Source organism: Miniopterus natalensis, chromosome 15, assembly GCF_054644295.1.
Source record: "Miniopterus natalensis isolate mMinNat1 chromosome 15, mMinNat1.hap1, whole genome shotgun sequence".
Lineage (NCBI taxonomy): Eukaryota > Metazoa > Chordata > Mammalia > Chiroptera > Miniopteridae > Miniopterus > Miniopterus natalensis.
Window position 1 is genome coordinate 19848801 of NC_142095.1, and position 18133 is coordinate 19866933.

At 36.1% G+C, this 18133-nt stretch overlaps 1 protein-coding gene across 1 annotated transcript in view; it reads left to right on the forward strand.

The window, feature by feature from the left end:
* Positions 1 to 18133, forward strand: part of TBC1D5 (TBC1 domain family member 5) — a 362705-nt gene that overhangs the window by 181464 nt on the left and 163108 nt on the right. Inside the window, exons 6-9 of the mRNA XM_087824924.1 lie at positions 10030 to 10138; positions 11605 to 11694; positions 11791 to 11865; positions 12984 to 13051. Of these exons, the coding sequence (XP_087681050.1) occupies positions 10030 to 10138; positions 11605 to 11694; positions 11791 to 11865; positions 12984 to 13051 (342 nt within the window). The remainder of the gene's footprint in view (positions 1 to 10029; positions 10139 to 11604; positions 11695 to 11790; positions 11866 to 12983; positions 13052 to 18133) is intronic.

Genomic DNA, 18133 nt, shown 5'->3' on the forward strand with positions numbered 1-18133 from the left:
CTAGAAATATGGGGAAAATCTATAAAGCAGCTATGGGGTAAAATAAGAAATAGCCTGCTAATGAGGGACTATTTGAAATTTAAAAGATGTCCTGGTATCATCTGAATACATGCACATAGTTTTCATTCCCTGATTATAGATGCGATGTTCTGAGATAGATATAGAAGTAGTTCAGTCTGGTTAACATACTCTCAAGGCATTTCAAAGATTGTATTTCAAGGTACTTGCTCAGATTAGGAAAGTAATTCCAAGGACATGCCCAAATCTCTCAACCCATTTGAAGCAAAACAGGATAGTTGAACACCATCTCTTAACTCAATGTCTGGTTTTTGATTTTTAACTTTCAAAGACATAGTTTAAGGATGAAATTTTCATAGAATATTTTACTAGAAATTGATACTCAATATTTGTCTATATTCTGTATCAGATTACCTTGCCTTTTGGGGAAAACTAGCAGTGGTTAGTAATCCAGTTTTTCATTTTATTTTTAATCCAGAGCTTTTATAAGTACTTTTCTGGTGTGTGTGTGTATGAGTATATTTTTTTTTTGGTTTATGAGAACTAACATATCTCAATCATTCTGCAAATCTTTATTGTACACTCAATATAGGCATTAAGTTTTTAATGTGCTTCTAGGACTTAAGGTTCTCTTGAGCTGGAGAGCTCTACTATTATTGAACCAGGCCTAGACCTCTCATTATAAATTTATAATCTCCAGAGTAACTACTGTTGTTTGCTTGCCACTCCCCACCTTACCCAGAACCTGCTTCTCCCCTTTGTATTCTGACTATATAGGTTGAACAGGGACTTTTTTCCCACATGAGAGATTTGGGACAAGGTGGAGGGAGTGGAATGGGATAAACAAAGCCAGAGGGGTCTGTTTGGCATTTTTAACACTGCTCCCATTTCTGTTTTCCCCACTGCCGCTTGGGTTGTTGATGGACCCTAGAGAGGGAACCCCTGCCTCTTTATCTCTAGATGCCATTCCTAATCATAATCTTTAAAGGCTCTGTAGAAAAATGAGAATTTTCTTATAATGCTAATTTTAAGTTTTATAGTAGCATTCTATGTTTCCATAAGTAACAACTTTATGGAAATATCTCTTTGGTTCATAAAGATGTCTGTGGTCATATAATTAAATTTTTTGTGGCATGTATTTGGAATCTGAATTTCTCAGTGTATGGATAACAGAATAGCAATAACAGAATAACAGAAGGTTTTTTTTATAAAGTTAGGACTAGATTTGGGTCCTTTTGAAGTAGGTGAACTTTGAAATAATATAAAACTTCAGCAGTGGAGAATACTTCTGCCTAACACAGGAAATTTTATGACACACTATTTAATTGGGGTGAAGAGGCCATGAGAAAATGTTTCATCTTCCCCTATGATGTGGAGCAACTGTTTCAAAAAAATCAGTAATAAAAATACTACTCCCACTGTTGTTTCATAGGAAACAGAGTGCAGGCTCAAAGGAGGTCTCCACACCCCTGATTTCTTTCTTTCAGTGTTTTCCCCAGCCCTCTCTCCTCCACCCCCAAAACCAGTATTAAGAAAAGGGATTTCCCCCCTTTTCTTTGATTATACAATAACACATCAGTTATCTAGAGGTCTAATTTCTAATAGCTTCAACCAACTAGAATATAATCAGAAACTTAGAAATAGATGGAAAATATTAAAATGGACAAAAAATCTGTTCAAGCTCAGCCTTTACTCTGCTTCCACTTAGTCGTATTTCTCATTTTTGTAATTAAAAAGATTATGATAGTTTGATATTGAAGTGAAGCTAGACTGTATAACAGTTTAAAGTCTAGTTTGTTTTTATTTTTGAAAAGACATTAAATTGAGAAAATAATATACCAATAGAGATTAAGAATTTCTAAAAACTAATTATGTAATCATTATACAAATTGGGAGATGATAGCCTGACAAGTATGGTCATGAGAGATATGCCACTAGAAACAGAATGGGAAACCCCAAAAGCAAAGTAGTGTGGAGTCATTTAATGTAGGGGCACATAGCTGTGCAATTTCCAAATGTATACCACATCTGGACAAAAGTCCTTTAAGTCTTATAAATATTTGATACTCTCAACATTTTTGTGTTGACTAAAAAAACAAAACAAAAAAAGGCGTGCATTGTCCTTTCATCATGCTGGGTAAATGAGGCATGGAGATTTTTAAATTAATGAGTTATTGTTTTTTTAATTATAAACAAGAGAGATTTTCTAGTAGGCCTTGGGTAGGGATATTTCCTTACCTTTTCAGAGGCAATTGTTTTCCAGGGCACATTAATCCAAAAAAATTATAAACTACATACTGACCTTAAACTAAAGTTTATCTTATGACCCATTTATCTTCCTTTAAAATGACCATTTCCTGGATCTTTCAACCAGTCTATTGTTGAGTATGGGTAGATTAGGCTTGTGATCCAGTATTGATCATTTTTGATAACTTACAGAAGTATCATTATCATTACTAAAGATCTGCTTTCCTAACTTCTCTGTGTATGTGAATGAGAGAAGAGGGAGGTGGGGCTAAGCAAGGGGCAGAGAGGGGTAGTAGAGACAGAAATACAGACAGGGAGAGGCAATGAGCTAGAGACAGAAAAGATTAAAATAACCTATTACATGTATATTTGATCTTACTAGTAGCACCATTCATTTATAATTAAGTATATATTGTGTTACATCTCTTATGGAATTACCTTGATTTTTGACCACTTACATTATTTAACTTTTAACATATGTCTTCTTTCCCCAGTAGTGCTATATCTGAGCATGTATCATGTGTATATTTATTGTTATATCCCTTGAACTTTTACAGTTGTTATTTTAAAGATTGAATATAAATATGAATGGTTCATCATCCTTAAAATACTTTGAATTTTGCTGTCTAGTTTGAGAACCACTAGCCACATAGGGCTGTTTAAATTTATGTTTGTTAAATTATTAAAATAAAATATGTAGTTCTTCAGTTGCACCAGTCATTTTGGACACATACAGAACATTTCTGTCATCTCTGAAAGTTCTGTTGGGTAGTGCTGACCTAGAGGTTATCAAATGAATGAGGGATTCGCTTAAAATATAATCCATTTTAACTTTTGTAAGATAAAGTATTTCAAGGTTATTTCTATAGTTGCAACAACCTATAAATCAGCCCAGTCTTGGAAAATATGCTTTAAGAGATAGAATTGACCTTTAATTAGGATATCAGATTTTGCTAAATAAATGCCTACTTCTAAATTACTGGAAAATAATTTGTTCTCAATTCTCCATTTCCCTTACAGTATTGCTTATGTTACATAGGTTCCCAAAAAAATATTTGCACACACTTTGAATAATTATAATGGCAGTGTTTATTAAAATACATTTCATTTTCAAAGTTGAGCTAGCAGCTGTTAAAGTGTGTATACATTTTGGGGGGACACCCTGTAGAATGTATGGCAAGTTCTTTATCATACAGAAAGTTAGATATCAAGCTCATGCTAGTTACCACAAATCTCAAGATGAGTGTGGTGGGCCGGGAATGGGAAGAGGTAGGGAAGGTCCACAGGGAGGTGTCTAGAGAGGGGGATTTTTCCTTATTAATGAGATAAGAAACATCTATAAGCCATGGGATAAAAAAGATACTCATTTCAGACTGCTTCATAGACATTGTCTGGTACAGGATCCTTTCTCATCTCATTTCTAACTGCCAATCCTTTGATTATGTACCTTTATTATGTAGTTAACTTTTTATAACTTTATGCTGTGGCTTTGCTTGTTTCCTTTTCTAAAAGTATGTTTGTTGAGTTTACCTACTTTAATAATCACCCTGAATTTAGAAGCTCTTCAAAACTACATGTTGAAGAAAATAATACATGTTTTTTAAAAAAGAATATTATTATATTTGATAGTCCCGACTATTGCCTACTCAGTTCTTTGTGTCCTCATGGATATTGAGGTGGAGGCTCAAGATTTCTCAATTCCAAGTTAAGTACAAACCTGAATCAAAACAGCATCATAAGTTACTGTTAACGAACTGAGCTATAGCCTTTGTTTCAATGGAGCCTCATTATGTGAGAACGTTTCACCGAGACTTAGGAAGAAACCCACTTTAAGCTTGTGAGCAATTGTGCATTGTTTTTATATTTACTTATGTATGTATGACTGATGTACCCTAATGTTTTATTATGGAGGGAAAAAGCTCTAAATAAAACTAAGTTTTTAAAAATTCCTGATACAGGAAGCAAAAAAGCCAGTACAGTTTCTAATTGCCTTTTAGAATCTCTGAGTTCCCTCATTACCTGTGATTTAAGCTAAAAATGAGGTAATTACAGATAACATCAGTGTTTATCTGGTTGATCTTGGCACCTGCAGTCCTGATGTAGCTTACCCGGATCTGGAGCCACACTGCAGTCTGATGCTGACATACCTAATTTACACTTCTCATAGTCCCATTGATTTCTACTTTAGATGTTCCTTGTTCTATTTGAATAGTACTTTTACATCATACCTTTAAAATGGTGTGAAGTTACATACTCCTTTACATGGACTGTTGGAACTATGGCACAGTCCTTCATCACTAGAAACCTTCCACTGTGTTTCTAGGCAGATTAGAAACAGGTTACAACTTATTGTTTCCTTTGTCCTCTGCATTTGATAGGCCACATATATAACAGGGCGCTTTTGCAGGTAATGGCGCACACCTGAGGGTTTATAAGATCAGATCAGTCTTTTTGCATCAGGCTTGCTTTTCTTACCTTTGGCTCTTCTGTCCATCTAATTCTGAGCTCTTGTGCTTCCACACCATCTTCATCCGGCCCTCGCCTCCATTTTTACTATTATTCTATTAGTCTAACCTCAAAAATGAGATGATTCTGGTTGACTGGCTGACCTTGTAAACTACATGGTCACCTCAGGGGACTTCTCTAGCACACTTCCCCTTTCAGACACTTCCCAGACAGCCAGAAACATGTGTCTGCCCTCTTCCCCAGAGATAGTCCCTTCTCTGCTCTCAGCAGCTTTCATTATCAGTAAAAATCAAAGTAGCTTCTCTAACCCAAGTACTGAAGATTCTAAGAACTAGACTATCTGTAGTCTCTGAGCTCTTTTCAGTTATTGTGGCCGTTTGGGTTTCTTAAGTTAGCCTGAGAATGGAGTAGAAGCCATCATATAAAATACACAGTATAAAATGTTTTCTCTAGTGTATCATCGTTTGGGACAACGATTCGGAAATTTTCAAGTCCAGAATTGCCACATAATTAAGTCACTTATGCATTATTTAGGTTACAAAAGTATTTTAACAATTACATTTAGAAGGCTTTAACTAGTTTCATACTAATTTTATGTTCATAGCTTGGGAAAATACTACCTTAAAATACATAATTAGGTATTTCCTTATGATCATCAGCTGTATTTATTCTCTGCATATTCTGGTTGATTTCCATGTTTAAAAAAAAAAAAAAAAAAAAACTATTGCAGGAGGCATAACTACCTAAGTAGGTCTTCTTAGAGGGAAGCATTAACTGCTGCTGCGAAAGTTGATTTCATTTTCTTAGAAATGATTGCAAGGCCCATGGCCATCATTTTAAATTAGTAACAGCATTCTCTGAGGAGCACAAAGGTAGGCTTGGAATCCTTCGCAGCACAGTGCTTCCAGGGCAGCCACTACTAATTCTCTAACATTGGCATGAGAAATGAGACCAGCTTATCTCTGCCTCTCTCAACTGTGCTAAGATGCTGGTGGTTTTCAGGGACCCAGTGCCTGCAAGGCAGAGTAATTGCCACTAGATGGCACTAGTGCTATGTCAAGAGAGCCCTCAGGGCCTCAGGCCTCCAACATTCCTTTTGAGGCATTTAAACCCCTCAGTGCCCCCGAACCCTTAGCCACACGCAGCACTTGTTGACTTGCCTTCCCTGTCCAACTGGTGAAAATTTTCTCTACACCTTTGGACTTGATGTTCAAAAACTAAAAATCTAGGGAAGACAGTATAGGGGCACACTTCTCTCTTACCATGTTGCCAGGGGCAGTTTTTGTCTTCCATGTCTGAATATGTTCCCCTGTACTGTCTTCCATGTTATTCCAGGAAGATGCTTAAGCTAATTCTCATTCCTTTTTTCTCTTACAACATATTTACTTTTTATGAGCCTTAGTTTCCTCATTTATAAAGGTGATTCAAAGTAGACACCCTAGGAGGATGGTTTTGGAGGTTAAAAGTGATATATCTGGCCCTGCCTGGTGGCTCAGCCACTTGGAGCATCGTCGCATAGACCAGAAGGTTGTGGGTTTGATTCCCAGGCGGGGTGCATGCCCAGGCTGCAGGTTCAGTCCTTGCTGGGGAGCCTGTGGGAGGCAGCAGTCAGTGTTTCTCTTTCCTTTCCTCCCTCTCTCTAAAACTCAAAAACATATCCTTGGGTGAGGTTAGAAACAGTGAGACGTATACAATCTTACAAATTATGACATAAATTGATTTCTAAGCATTTTAATAGCATTACTGCCAGATTTTTGCTATTACAGGTACACTATATATATATATATATATTTTAAATGTAAGACAAAGTTTAGCAAGTACCTTTTCTTTATTAATTAAACTGAAAAAAATTTCACCACTGGCTCCTCAATACTTGCTATTCTTTCCCCATGTCTACACCCAAGTTCAGTAGTCCAGCCCAAAGGGCTACACTTCTCAACATTTTGCCCTTTAGGGTCTGTTGAACCTCTGCCACTTCAGTTCTTCTATTACATACACAGACACACACGCACACATATACATATATACACATATATACATATGTGTGTGTGTGTTTTATTGATTTTAGAGAGAGAAAGGAAAAGGAAGAGAGAGAAAATTCAATGTGAGAGAAACATCGATCTGTTGCCTCCCATATGCACCCCTGCCGGGGACTGAACCAGCAACCTGGGCATATACCCTGACTGGGAATCCATAAGATTTCAGTGACCTTTCGGTGCATGCGATGATGCTCAGCCACTGAGCCACACTGGCCAGGGCAGCTCAGTTCTTGGATGTAGCATTTCAGTGCCCATGGTGCTACAGTGTATTATTTTCTATACTGAGTTTTAAATTTTAGGTATAAAACTATTCCTCCCTCCAGAGTACTTTGCCTTAATCATATCTTTATTGGTTTGCACATACATCTACTCCCTTACCTTTATGCTTTGTAAAAAAATATCTGAGTGTTAAGCACATGGTGGGCACTAAATGTTTATTATATATACTCCATATCAGTGTATTAACCAAACACTATTCCAGAAAGGAGAAAGACAATTAATAGGTTATCTTCTGGCTTTATGTTGCTCTGTTGTTAGAGCTCTTCATCAGTTTGAGATGTTACACCTTAATTGGAACTATAAGTACCCATGAATAAATTTAAATGATTGTGAATTTCAGAGATAGTGTTTCCATTTCACATGCCTCAGTCTCCTTTCTCTTTACCAACCCTGTAATCAAGGCACAGGATCTTATTTAAGCTAACAAATGATTATCCTTCATTACATAAGTAGTATGTAACTTGACCTTAAAAGGCTGCTTGCTTCACAAGATGGCAATGAATCCAGCCAGCAGCTGTGTCTACTTTCACACTGTCTTGCTACCTTTGAATAGAAGCTGATTTTGCAAGAGGCTGGGGAGTCAGTGCCTCACACTTCCGTCTCTGATCTAGAATGTATCGGTGTTTTCAGGCTGTGGAACTGCATTGTCTCTCATGAGTTCTGATTCCTCTTGGATTTAAATACATTTGAAATCTGTGCTTTTGTTTACATACCACAAGCTATGTAAACATACAGTTTCTGAGATATACTTCTGTAATGTTCTGTGTACTCATTGCTGATCTCATCTTTGAGTATTGCTAAAAATTGGATCAAAACAAAATTTGAACAATAAGAGAGATGGATAATATATGTGATATTGTTGGAAAATGGATAATGTATTTAAAATACTATAGGTAATACAAATGGACTAAAGTGATTTTTAAAACCATCAGATTTCAGTGAATATTTCTTTGAACTTGGAGTGGCTAAGAACTACTTAAGCATGAAAGCAGTGGAAATATCATCAAGAGAAATTAGTTAGGTTTATATTATACATAAATTAAAAAATAAAACTTCAGGGGGTAGAAGAATCAAGATGATTGGGTTAAAAATACATAGATATGGCAGGCAAAGGTGTGATGTCAATATGTGAAAAACTCCTCTCTCAGACCAGTAATAAGGCATACTATAATAAAAGCATTATTATAATATTATTAATAATATTAATTTTTGAATGTTATGATATACTGAGGGCCTATCATATATTTTAATCCTCATAGTAACTCTTTGAGGGAGATGCTATTACTGTTCTTCCATTTTACAGATGATGAAACAGACACAGGGAGGTTAAGTAACTTGCTCATGCTCTCGTAGCCGGTTGAGTAGCTTATACATTGTGTACTGTTGCTGAATGCATGGCTGTCTTTCTGATCCCAGAAGTGTGGTTCTGATGTCTGTATTCTTAACCACTATCCTATACTGCTTAGCATAGGCAAAGGACAAGAAAGAAAGTTTAAAAAAAGAAGAAAATAAAATGACCCAAAAGCATGAAAAATTTTCAGTTACATTAATGATACAAAAGCAAATTAAAATAAAAATGAAATATTATCTCTCTTACAAATAGAGTGATGAGAATAGGAAGCTTGCATAGAGTGGTGGTAGGAATGTATTTCTGGAGTGTGTGTCCCGCTCAGCATACTTACCCACCAGGCCCCCCTGGCAGAAGGCTTGGTGGGACCGGGGAGCAGTGCTACAGGGCTAAGGCTGGAGGTTGTCCTGCTCGAGGGAGTAGGGAATGTGCCATTGTCCTGGTAACTCTTCTGGAAAACTATGGAGAAGATGCAGCTTGCTCCACAGCCTGGTTTTTGAGCTCAGGTGTCCAGTTGGCTACAGTTCTGGGTGTAAGATAGCAGAGCGCAAGGCTGGCCTTTCTCAAAATGAGTAGGATCTGGCCAGTGGCAACTGAATGTACACGTGGAAGGATGCATGAGGGTTTTATAGTCTTTCTTCTGAGAAAGTCTCTGAAGAGATTGCCAGGCTTTTAGCTTTGATTTAAAAATTTCAAATTATACTTTCTTGTGGCATTATTATATCTGAGAGAAATTTCATAAAGCTGTACTCAGTTGCCTCAACTGTTGACAAATGATTCTCGATGTTTAGTTTGGTACAGGATGCTGGGAATATAAGTCTACTTCCTTTATTCAAACTCAGTAAATGGTTTGGGACAATTAATTTCCAATTGTTTCCCAGTAGAGCAGATTTACTTGTATATTAATGAGGCACAGGTGTTAGGCCCCTGGTGCCTGCATGCCTGGGAGGCATATTTCGGTTGTTTATCTGCTCAGCCATAGGTACTGCAAGGTACTCAAGCTTGCCTTTAACAGTTTTTACAGTGAGGCTTTTTAATTTTTTGATGTTTTTCTTTTTCAAATTTGCCTGCACCTGTTAAAATTTTAAAACTGATCATGTAGAAAGAAGTTGCAGAGATTTCAATAGCAAATAGCACTAAAAGTTAGAGAAAGCAGTCTTGTGTTATATTCACCTGCCCAGCCTGACATTGAAGAGAATTTGGTTCATTTCAACAGCTATTTCATGAGAGAAGCCAATATAATCAACAACACACCTTTCTGTTGTGTATTTTTGGAGCACGTGTATCTTTGTCAATGGCTGAACCAGTCATAAGCTTATATTAATATTCATTTTTTGTCTTGTCTATTCACTGAACCGCACTACCAGCATTTTAGAGGAAAGGGAATAGCCTCCATAGACATTACGAATTTCAGTAGCTGGCATAATTATAGTGATCTACATATTCATTAAATCTACAGAAGAACTCTGTCCAAAAAGACAGCCATGCGTTCAGAAGCAGTGCACAACTAAACATATACGTCTTAAAAGTTGCATTTCTTAGACTTACTTAAAATTAATTTCCTGTGGCACTCCTCTCCAAGCAGAAGCATTTTAACAAAAGGATCTCCATGCTTTGGCTTCTTGCATATAGGAAAGAATGGGAAGAACTCTTTGTAAACAACAATTACTTGGCAACAATAAGGCAGAAGGGGATTAATGGGCAGCTGAGAAGCAGCAGGTTCCGCAGCATTTGCTGGAAGGTAAGAAGAAAATATTTATTTACAGTTTGTGGTTGCAGTATATCAACACATTACCTGATGCCCCGGAAGATTACCCATGCGGGGGATCGCTGGATTTTCCAGGAGACTGCACTCTCCACTTTTTTTGGCCATCCATGTTTATCTTTCATAGGACATTTACTAATAAGGTTGAACCTCCTTAGTTCTGAATAACCAGTGAAGGTAAAGGAGTCATTTGAAATAACTGTTTTTTCATCTCATTTGATGGAGCAGAATTCAAAGCAACACCTTAACGTTCCCCAGAGGCTTTGCAGAAATCGTTGAAGCTGGGCAGGGGCGGAGGGGGATTCACTTTCAGGTTCCTGTTATAGCAAGTGCCGTGGCTAAGTCACCCTCCCTTTTTTCTTCATAAATAGCAGATAGAAAAGATTTTTTATATTTCTTCTACTAGAAATACAGAGCATAGGGCAGCAAGAAGGGGGAGGAAATTAGGTCAGTCCCTTTCCAAGAGCCGAAACTAGTAATAATAATCCACAGTTATCTTTTTAGTTGCTTGGAAATATTGTCCCTTTTTCTTCTCAAAGTGAATTAATTTAGGTTTAGACTCATTTCTAAAATGACTTCTATTGAAAGTTTTTTAGGGTAGATCTGCATGAATTGAGCATCCGGAGTCAGCAAGTAAAGACAGTAAGAAAACATGATGTATTAGACAGTTTTAGATTTAATAATTAATAATTAAAATACATTTTTCTTCTGTTAGATGCAGACAGTTAAGGCTGCAGACCTGCTAATAGAATATTTGTATACAAATATTTGTGCCTCACCGCCCCCCCATTCTTTGTTGTTTAACTTTTAGTATCCTTCATTTGCTAAAAATGAGCTCAAATCCAGATTTATTTTAATGTTGTATTAAACTAAATTAGGTCAAATTTGTCTTTTTAAGAATGCTTGTTATTTTCACAAGCTGATTGCCAGTTGTAAATTAAATTTTCTGCTGTAAAAGGAATGACTTCACTTCTCAGGCTGTGTCCTCAGATTGCTCTCCTCTGTCCTTTACCTGCTTTATTTAAGACAAATCTTAAACCTTGAAATTACTTATTGGACCTTATGCCTGTTAATGTCATTTTTTACCCCCAAACAGTACTTCTCCATTTCACTGGCATAGAAATTCAGGACTGTAAAATCAGAATTATACTTGAACCCCAATGAATTTTTTGTTCATCTTTAATATAAATCTGGAGAGGAGGTTGACTCCATTTTGTGTTGTAGCTTTTAAGATCTTGTGGGGGGGTTTTTTGGCCTTTGTTCACATTTTTTATTGTCCAAATATATACTTTTTAAATATCTCCAAATATAATTTATTGACAATTAGAATGGTGATAGAAATGAAATACCGGGAATATGAGTATCTCAATTTTCAAGTGATTCTGTTTGGCATAGTTTCACATTTCTTATTTTTTTACAAGAGTTTTTTTTCCTCTTGACAGCTATTTCTTTGTGTTCTTCCTCAAGATAAAAGTCAGTGGATAAGTAAAATTAAAGAATTAAGAGCATGGTATAGCAACATCAAAGAAATAGTAAGTTGTACTTTAATTAATATAATTCTCTTCAAATGTACGCTTCAAAGTCCATTGGCCTCTGACCTTTGTGTGTGTTCTTTCTCTCCCTACCAGCATATCACAAACCCGAGGAAGGTTGTTGGCCAGCAGGACTTGATGATCAATAATCCCCTTTCACAGGATGAAGGGGTAAAGTTCATCTTTATTCATATCGCAACTTCTTTTGTCCATAAGAACATGTTTATCAGACTGGTTATCAATCACCACAAAAGCAGCGTTATTTCATACCAACTATTTTTTTAACCCCTACTTACTATACCACCTAAGAGCTCAAGGAAATTATTTCATGCTGTATACACACTGAGTTGTAGGAAGTGTATGATCTATTTCTGTGGACTAGCACTGCAAAGAAGTAGTCCCAAGGAGGTCTGTACGAACTAAGGGTAAAGTGGAAGAGCATAAAGATGAGGATGGCTCTGTTTTATCAAGGGTTGCAGTAGGGAGCGGGGACGAAAGCCTCCCTTCATGATAAAAATAGAGAAGGGCTCATTTGGTAGGACTTACAAGAAGAAAAGAAACCATTTGTAGTCCATGAAGAAGTTTTTAAAGATCAGGGAAAAGATTAGACCTACCTCCACTCATCCTCATGGAGACTAGGAATAATTACTACTTTACGGGTGTTGTATAACTTCTTTAATTACTGTTCTAATTCCTGGTTTCCTGCTAACAAATTTTTTTCCAGTTAATATATAATATTAGCCCTTCTTTTTCCGGATACATAGCATTATTATAATATAGTCTATAGTATAGCAGCATATAATATTGTTAAGTAAATTTCAAAACTTTACTTAAATTCACATTTAAAAAAGCACATAAAAATTTATTCATTTAGAATACCAAGCTTCGCAGAAAACATTACGTTTCTTTCTTAGTGTACTGGGAATTCAGGTCAGGTTCATGTTGGGATCAGTTGGGCTACGGCACTGCTCTAATTCAAGGAGACCTTTTTGTTGTTGTAGGGGTAGTACTGGGTTATAGCAGTAAAAACATCATTCACTTTATATAGATAACAGAAAAAAATTAAATATATACAGTAATATCACTAGAAAAATCGATGTTAGAATAAGGATGCATTTCTGAGAGTAAACTAGATTTTAATAAAAATTGCTCCAGTTTCAGGTTTCCTATCTGCAATGTGAAATGATAGCTCAAAGGATAAATTCAGCTATTTAAATTATTAAATTGAGATGATAAAAGCCAAGCAAAGGTGTGAGATTATTTTATATAGGTTGTTCTCCTTATTTCAGAGTCTTTGGAACAAATTCTTCCAAGATAAAGAACTTCGATCGATGATTGAACAAGATGTCACAAGAACGTATGTAGAACTATTTATAAATTACTTAACTGTAATTCAAATTAGTGTTGCCTCTTTGTGTTTTAGCAAAGTGCAAAATCCATTGAGGAGCCTTGTGTTAATAACAAAGTTATTTTGGCCAAGTTTTGATAATAACTATTATTTTCTATTCTTAAAATACAGATTTCTGCATTCCCTTTTTCAAAATAAGTTATTATATTTATGATGTTGATACTCTTAGAATAATGTTAAATCATTGTTTCTATTGCCAACAATTATTTGAAGTCATGTGCTTCTGATTAAGGTTATATTATGTTTTCATAATACTGGTACTGCTGGCAAGATTTATCTCTTGCTTTACACCTTTGAATTCCTTTCTAACCAAATTACTTTTTAAGTGACAACTATTATTTTTACCCTCTTTATTTCTCTTCCTCTTGAAGCCATTGAGGTTTGCAAACAATTTCTGCTCTCAGTCTACTCAGTATTTACCATGTAAAAAAGTAGTTTTTTATTTAGCACATAGTCAGTATCCAAAACTTTTATACATTGACCTCATCTTTCTGGGTCAAGTAGTGAGAAGTACATGGAATTTGTGGAAGAAGATCCTAGGGTAAGTTCTAGCAACATATGCTATCATCTTGGGCAAATGACTTTCAATGAATGTCTATCTCAGTGTCCTCTTCTTTAAAATGGGGAAAATAGTAATCACCATACAGTATTGTTATAGATAAATGAGTATCTGTTGTAATAGTAATAAATGAGATACATTTATACTTTAAACTGGAAACAGTCACATACATGTTAGTAGATTTGATTTAATCATCAGGATCTAGGACAAGCCAGGTATACCAGAGTCATGAGGATCTCTGATGCCTTCTTCTAAGTCCTTCTGCAGCTTTGCCCATCTGCCTACTTTAAGTTAAACTCCTATGAGATCTATCACAGTGCCATGGCCTCTGGCTCTCTGCTATTCCTCTCTTTCCAGATCCAAGCAATAATCAGGTGACATGGACTATTCTTAAGGTTATGCTAAATAGTTAACAAATGAATTGTTTTTTCAAAATGAAAATAATTCAGAGGAATCATGAGTTGAGAGTAAAACAAAATCTTGGAAAGCTGGCACTAGTAGTGGGTTGAGAGTGGAAGGTATGGGATCATTCCGATGAGCTTGAGTTATCCAGTTACCAGGAGTCACCATTTATAGGGAAGCAGATCTCGGAGGTGTGGGGTGGCTGTGCTTGATGTCTCCAGTATTAATCTCAGGAAGTAGAATGCCACTGTGTTTGTGCACAGGAGGCACTCAATTAATATTTGTGGAATAAAACAAAAAGAATAAATTTCCTCATCAGTCATTGAAGTAACTAAGGGATCGGTGGGAGGAAAACGGGCCTCTAAAAACAAAATGCAAGGTATATGTTGCTAACGAAGCAGTAAAGGTATCTCTTTCTTAAAATATGAGGCAGTTATCTTAGAAAAGTTGACAGCATCAGCTCGAAGAGGCTAATAAGGATAATAATCTCCCATTATCAGATGGAAGTGGAGGAGTGTGTCACGGAGGCAGGGCATACTCCGAGGCCATGTGGGCCATTAAAAGAAATAGCAAACAGGGCTGTAACATATGGATAGTACTGCAAGAGATAGGTAATTAATCCATTTTCCATGTTTTGCATTACTTGGCCTTGGGAATGCTACTAACCCCCAGTCCTTCCTGTTGGATTCCTGACAGTTCATTCTTCAAAGTCTGAGTTCATCACCAATCTGTTAATGGAGCATTTTCTGTTCTTTACAACTGGAAACAACTTGTGCCTATTCTATGTTCTAGTAGAATTTTCTTAATAACTTTTTGATGATTTACTTAATTTTGTTTGGTCTTATATTTATTTAGACCTGCCAAGGTATTCAATCTGCCAATGTAGTCAATACATTTATATTAATCTCCTCTGGGAGCCAGGCACTGGAGATGCCAAGATAAATATGGCATGGACCCTTAAGAAGCTCAAAATCTAATAGAGAAAGCAGCCAAAAAAAGTTTCAGTCCAAGATAACTGGTGCTGTAATAGAAACAGTATGTGCAAGAGCTTTGTGTTAGCCCAACTCTCATCTTTGAAATCTAACAGTAAGCCTCTGGAGGGTATGGACCAATGTTGTTTTTGTCTCACTATACAGAGTCAAGTTGATGTTTAAGAGAGATATAAGCACATTTAAAAAACACACAAATCTATTTTCAGCCTGAGTTTAAACAAGATAATTTCATCTCATAAGCTGCATCATTGCCATCATTATTGAATTTATTTGATCTCAGTATGTCACTATATTAAGTACTATCTCCTCTTTCAACTAATTTTAATATTCTTTTATTCTACTAACCCTTTTTTTTGCCTCAAAGGGTTTTGTATTCATTTCAATTAATTGTTCTTTATCTCAACCTAATGAGGTTGTTACTGTTCTCATTTTTATTACTGAAAAAACTGATAATAAAAAAGTAAATCCAAGAGTTCCAGTTTACAGCATTTCTCATTCAGAATTCAAATCGTCCATTCCAAACCAATTTTGCCATGCTTCAAAGGCTGTAACAATAAATGAAACTCAGTATTATTTAAAATGATGGGAAGTGTTGAGTTCAGAATGAAATATCATTTCCATATGAGATGCCAAAGAAGTCTGTTATTTGGTCTATCAAGGTCTATTCTAAAAGTCTATTTATAGTGTCTATAACATCACTTGCAAATTAGCATATTTATAAGCTTTTGCCAAATAGTATCGTCTTTTCCTCAGATGTGTTCTCCTTCTCCCTTCATTTAAGTGATTAAAATTATTTAACTAAGTTTTATCATTGAAACTTTTACTATATTTTAAAGTTTATCCGATTGCCTGTTGGATGTGCTAGTCCTCACCTTCCGTATTCGGTCTTTTGTTTCTGGGTATTGTAGGATTATTTCAGTTAGCACTTCAGGCAGCTCAGTCATCACTGAGTCACCTTCTTTCCTACTTAATCTCCATGATATGGTTGGATCTGCAAAGGTCCAACTTTCTCAAATGAATCCTTCATTTTGTTTATAGTTTATATGTGGGCCAAGCTTCTGACATAATCTATTTAAACAAACTACGACTCCTTAGTTATTTTCAGCTCTTCATTTGATATTTTGTGGAGTCATTAAAAATTGCTGAAATTCTTTTTAAAACTATAGATGTGTGTTGTCCAATTTGGTGCCCACCAGGCTCATGTGGCCATTTAAATGGACACAAACACTGGTCTGGGGAAGGCCTGGGGGTGGGGTGGAGGAGCTCAATCAATCAATCAATCAATCAATCAAGTGTCTTGTTAGTAAAAATCAAATTAACAAATAGCAAGAAAATTTACATTAATTAAGATAAAATTTTAAATGAAGTCTTCATTCATAGTAGCTGTATTTCAAGTGCTAATGGCTGTTATATGGGACAGCATAGATCTAGAGCATTCCTATTATAGAAATTTCTGTTGGGTAGCACTGTGGAGGATTCATTATGTTTTGTACTTGATATGAATGTCTGCATTTTGTTTTTTATTGATAGTGAACTTTTATATGTAGCGTGTGCTAGATATTACTTTTATTTCCTTTCTCTGCCCTTAAGAAACCTTCATGAATGTTTATAGTACACCAGTCTTACCTGAGTTTTTCGTCAAATTTAGTTATTATGTTATGCTGTAGTAGGCAGCTTAAAATTAGGCTACTTTGAAATTTTTTTCTATATTAGTGATAAAAAAAAGTGATTTTACAAAGTGAACTTGTTAATTTTTTTCTTGTTTAAAGTCCATCTTCTCCACAGTTTCCCTCTTGGGAGAAATACTATCAGTATTCTGTAACGTGACTTGATTGTTACACTTTATAAATGTACGATGTCCTAAATGTCTCTTATACAGCTTCTTCCAAGCCCATTTTGTACTTAAATAAAACAGAAATTCCTCCGGGAAGGAGATTTTACAAGCAGTTTCAGAGCAGAATTGATTTGGGTGTGTGTTAATGCAGACAATCTGCCCAGTGTTAAAATGTTAGAGAGAAAAAAACACACAAGCTGCCATCTCCGTGTGATCACACCAAAATAGCAGCTTGTATTTATATTTTCAGTCTCCTCGAGGTGGACTGCAGGCACACACGAATGAGTGGATGCACTTGGTGTTGTGTTGTGGTTTTATTTAATGCAGGCAGAGTACACGCTTGTGCATGCACGACCAGCCCTCACATATGCACTTGTTCACAGCCGAGAAAGTGAAAACTACAACACAAGCCGCTCTCTGGGAGCTGTCGGCAACCTGTGTGTGTGTTTCTTAAATATTAAAGAGGGGGGGAAAACAGATTTTCAGGAATATAAGAAACAATTCTTCTGTCAAATGGCCTGTAATCCTTCCTCATTTGACAACATTTAAGGTAACAACAAAATATTTGGTTATTATGGTTACATGTATTCATTTAGAAATATGTATTTTCCTGGAGTGCTCCTGTTTTTAATGTGTATTCTTCCCCATTTCTGTTCCATTTAAGCATGCAAATTCTTATCACATAGTTATTCCAATTTACAGAATATTTTGGATTTTTGAGAATTTTTTTTTAGTATTTGAATGAAAATATAGGTACATTTGCTGCAGATGATACAGTTTCATGCTTTAATTAACACCTGATGCTGTGAGTCTTCGGAACTTGGGAGCAGTGTACCGGGAGCAGCAGCAGTCTGTCACCCGAGTTGCTGACCAGAAGAGTGTGGGCTGTTGAGATCCCCCTGCTTTAAATTAAGCCATATTTTTTAGCACTACTTATAGTTGTGGGTTCAATATTGATGAAGAGAATGTTAAAAAGTAAAGTGTGATAGGTGCTAAAGTAATACCCCGTCCTGAAATATCCCTAGTAGGCATATCCAGTTCATTGGTGCAGCAATCTTTGCGTACTTCCATGCGGATTTGGAACGGAAACTACTTTATTGCTTCAAGGGTAAATGGGTCTTGCACTTAAAACACACACACACATATTTCCCTAATTTTTCACTTTTATGGTATGAATAGAAAGTGGGTTGCTTTTTGAGAAGGGGAGTCAGTGGGAGAGAAGGCTTGCTGTGTAACTGAGCCTT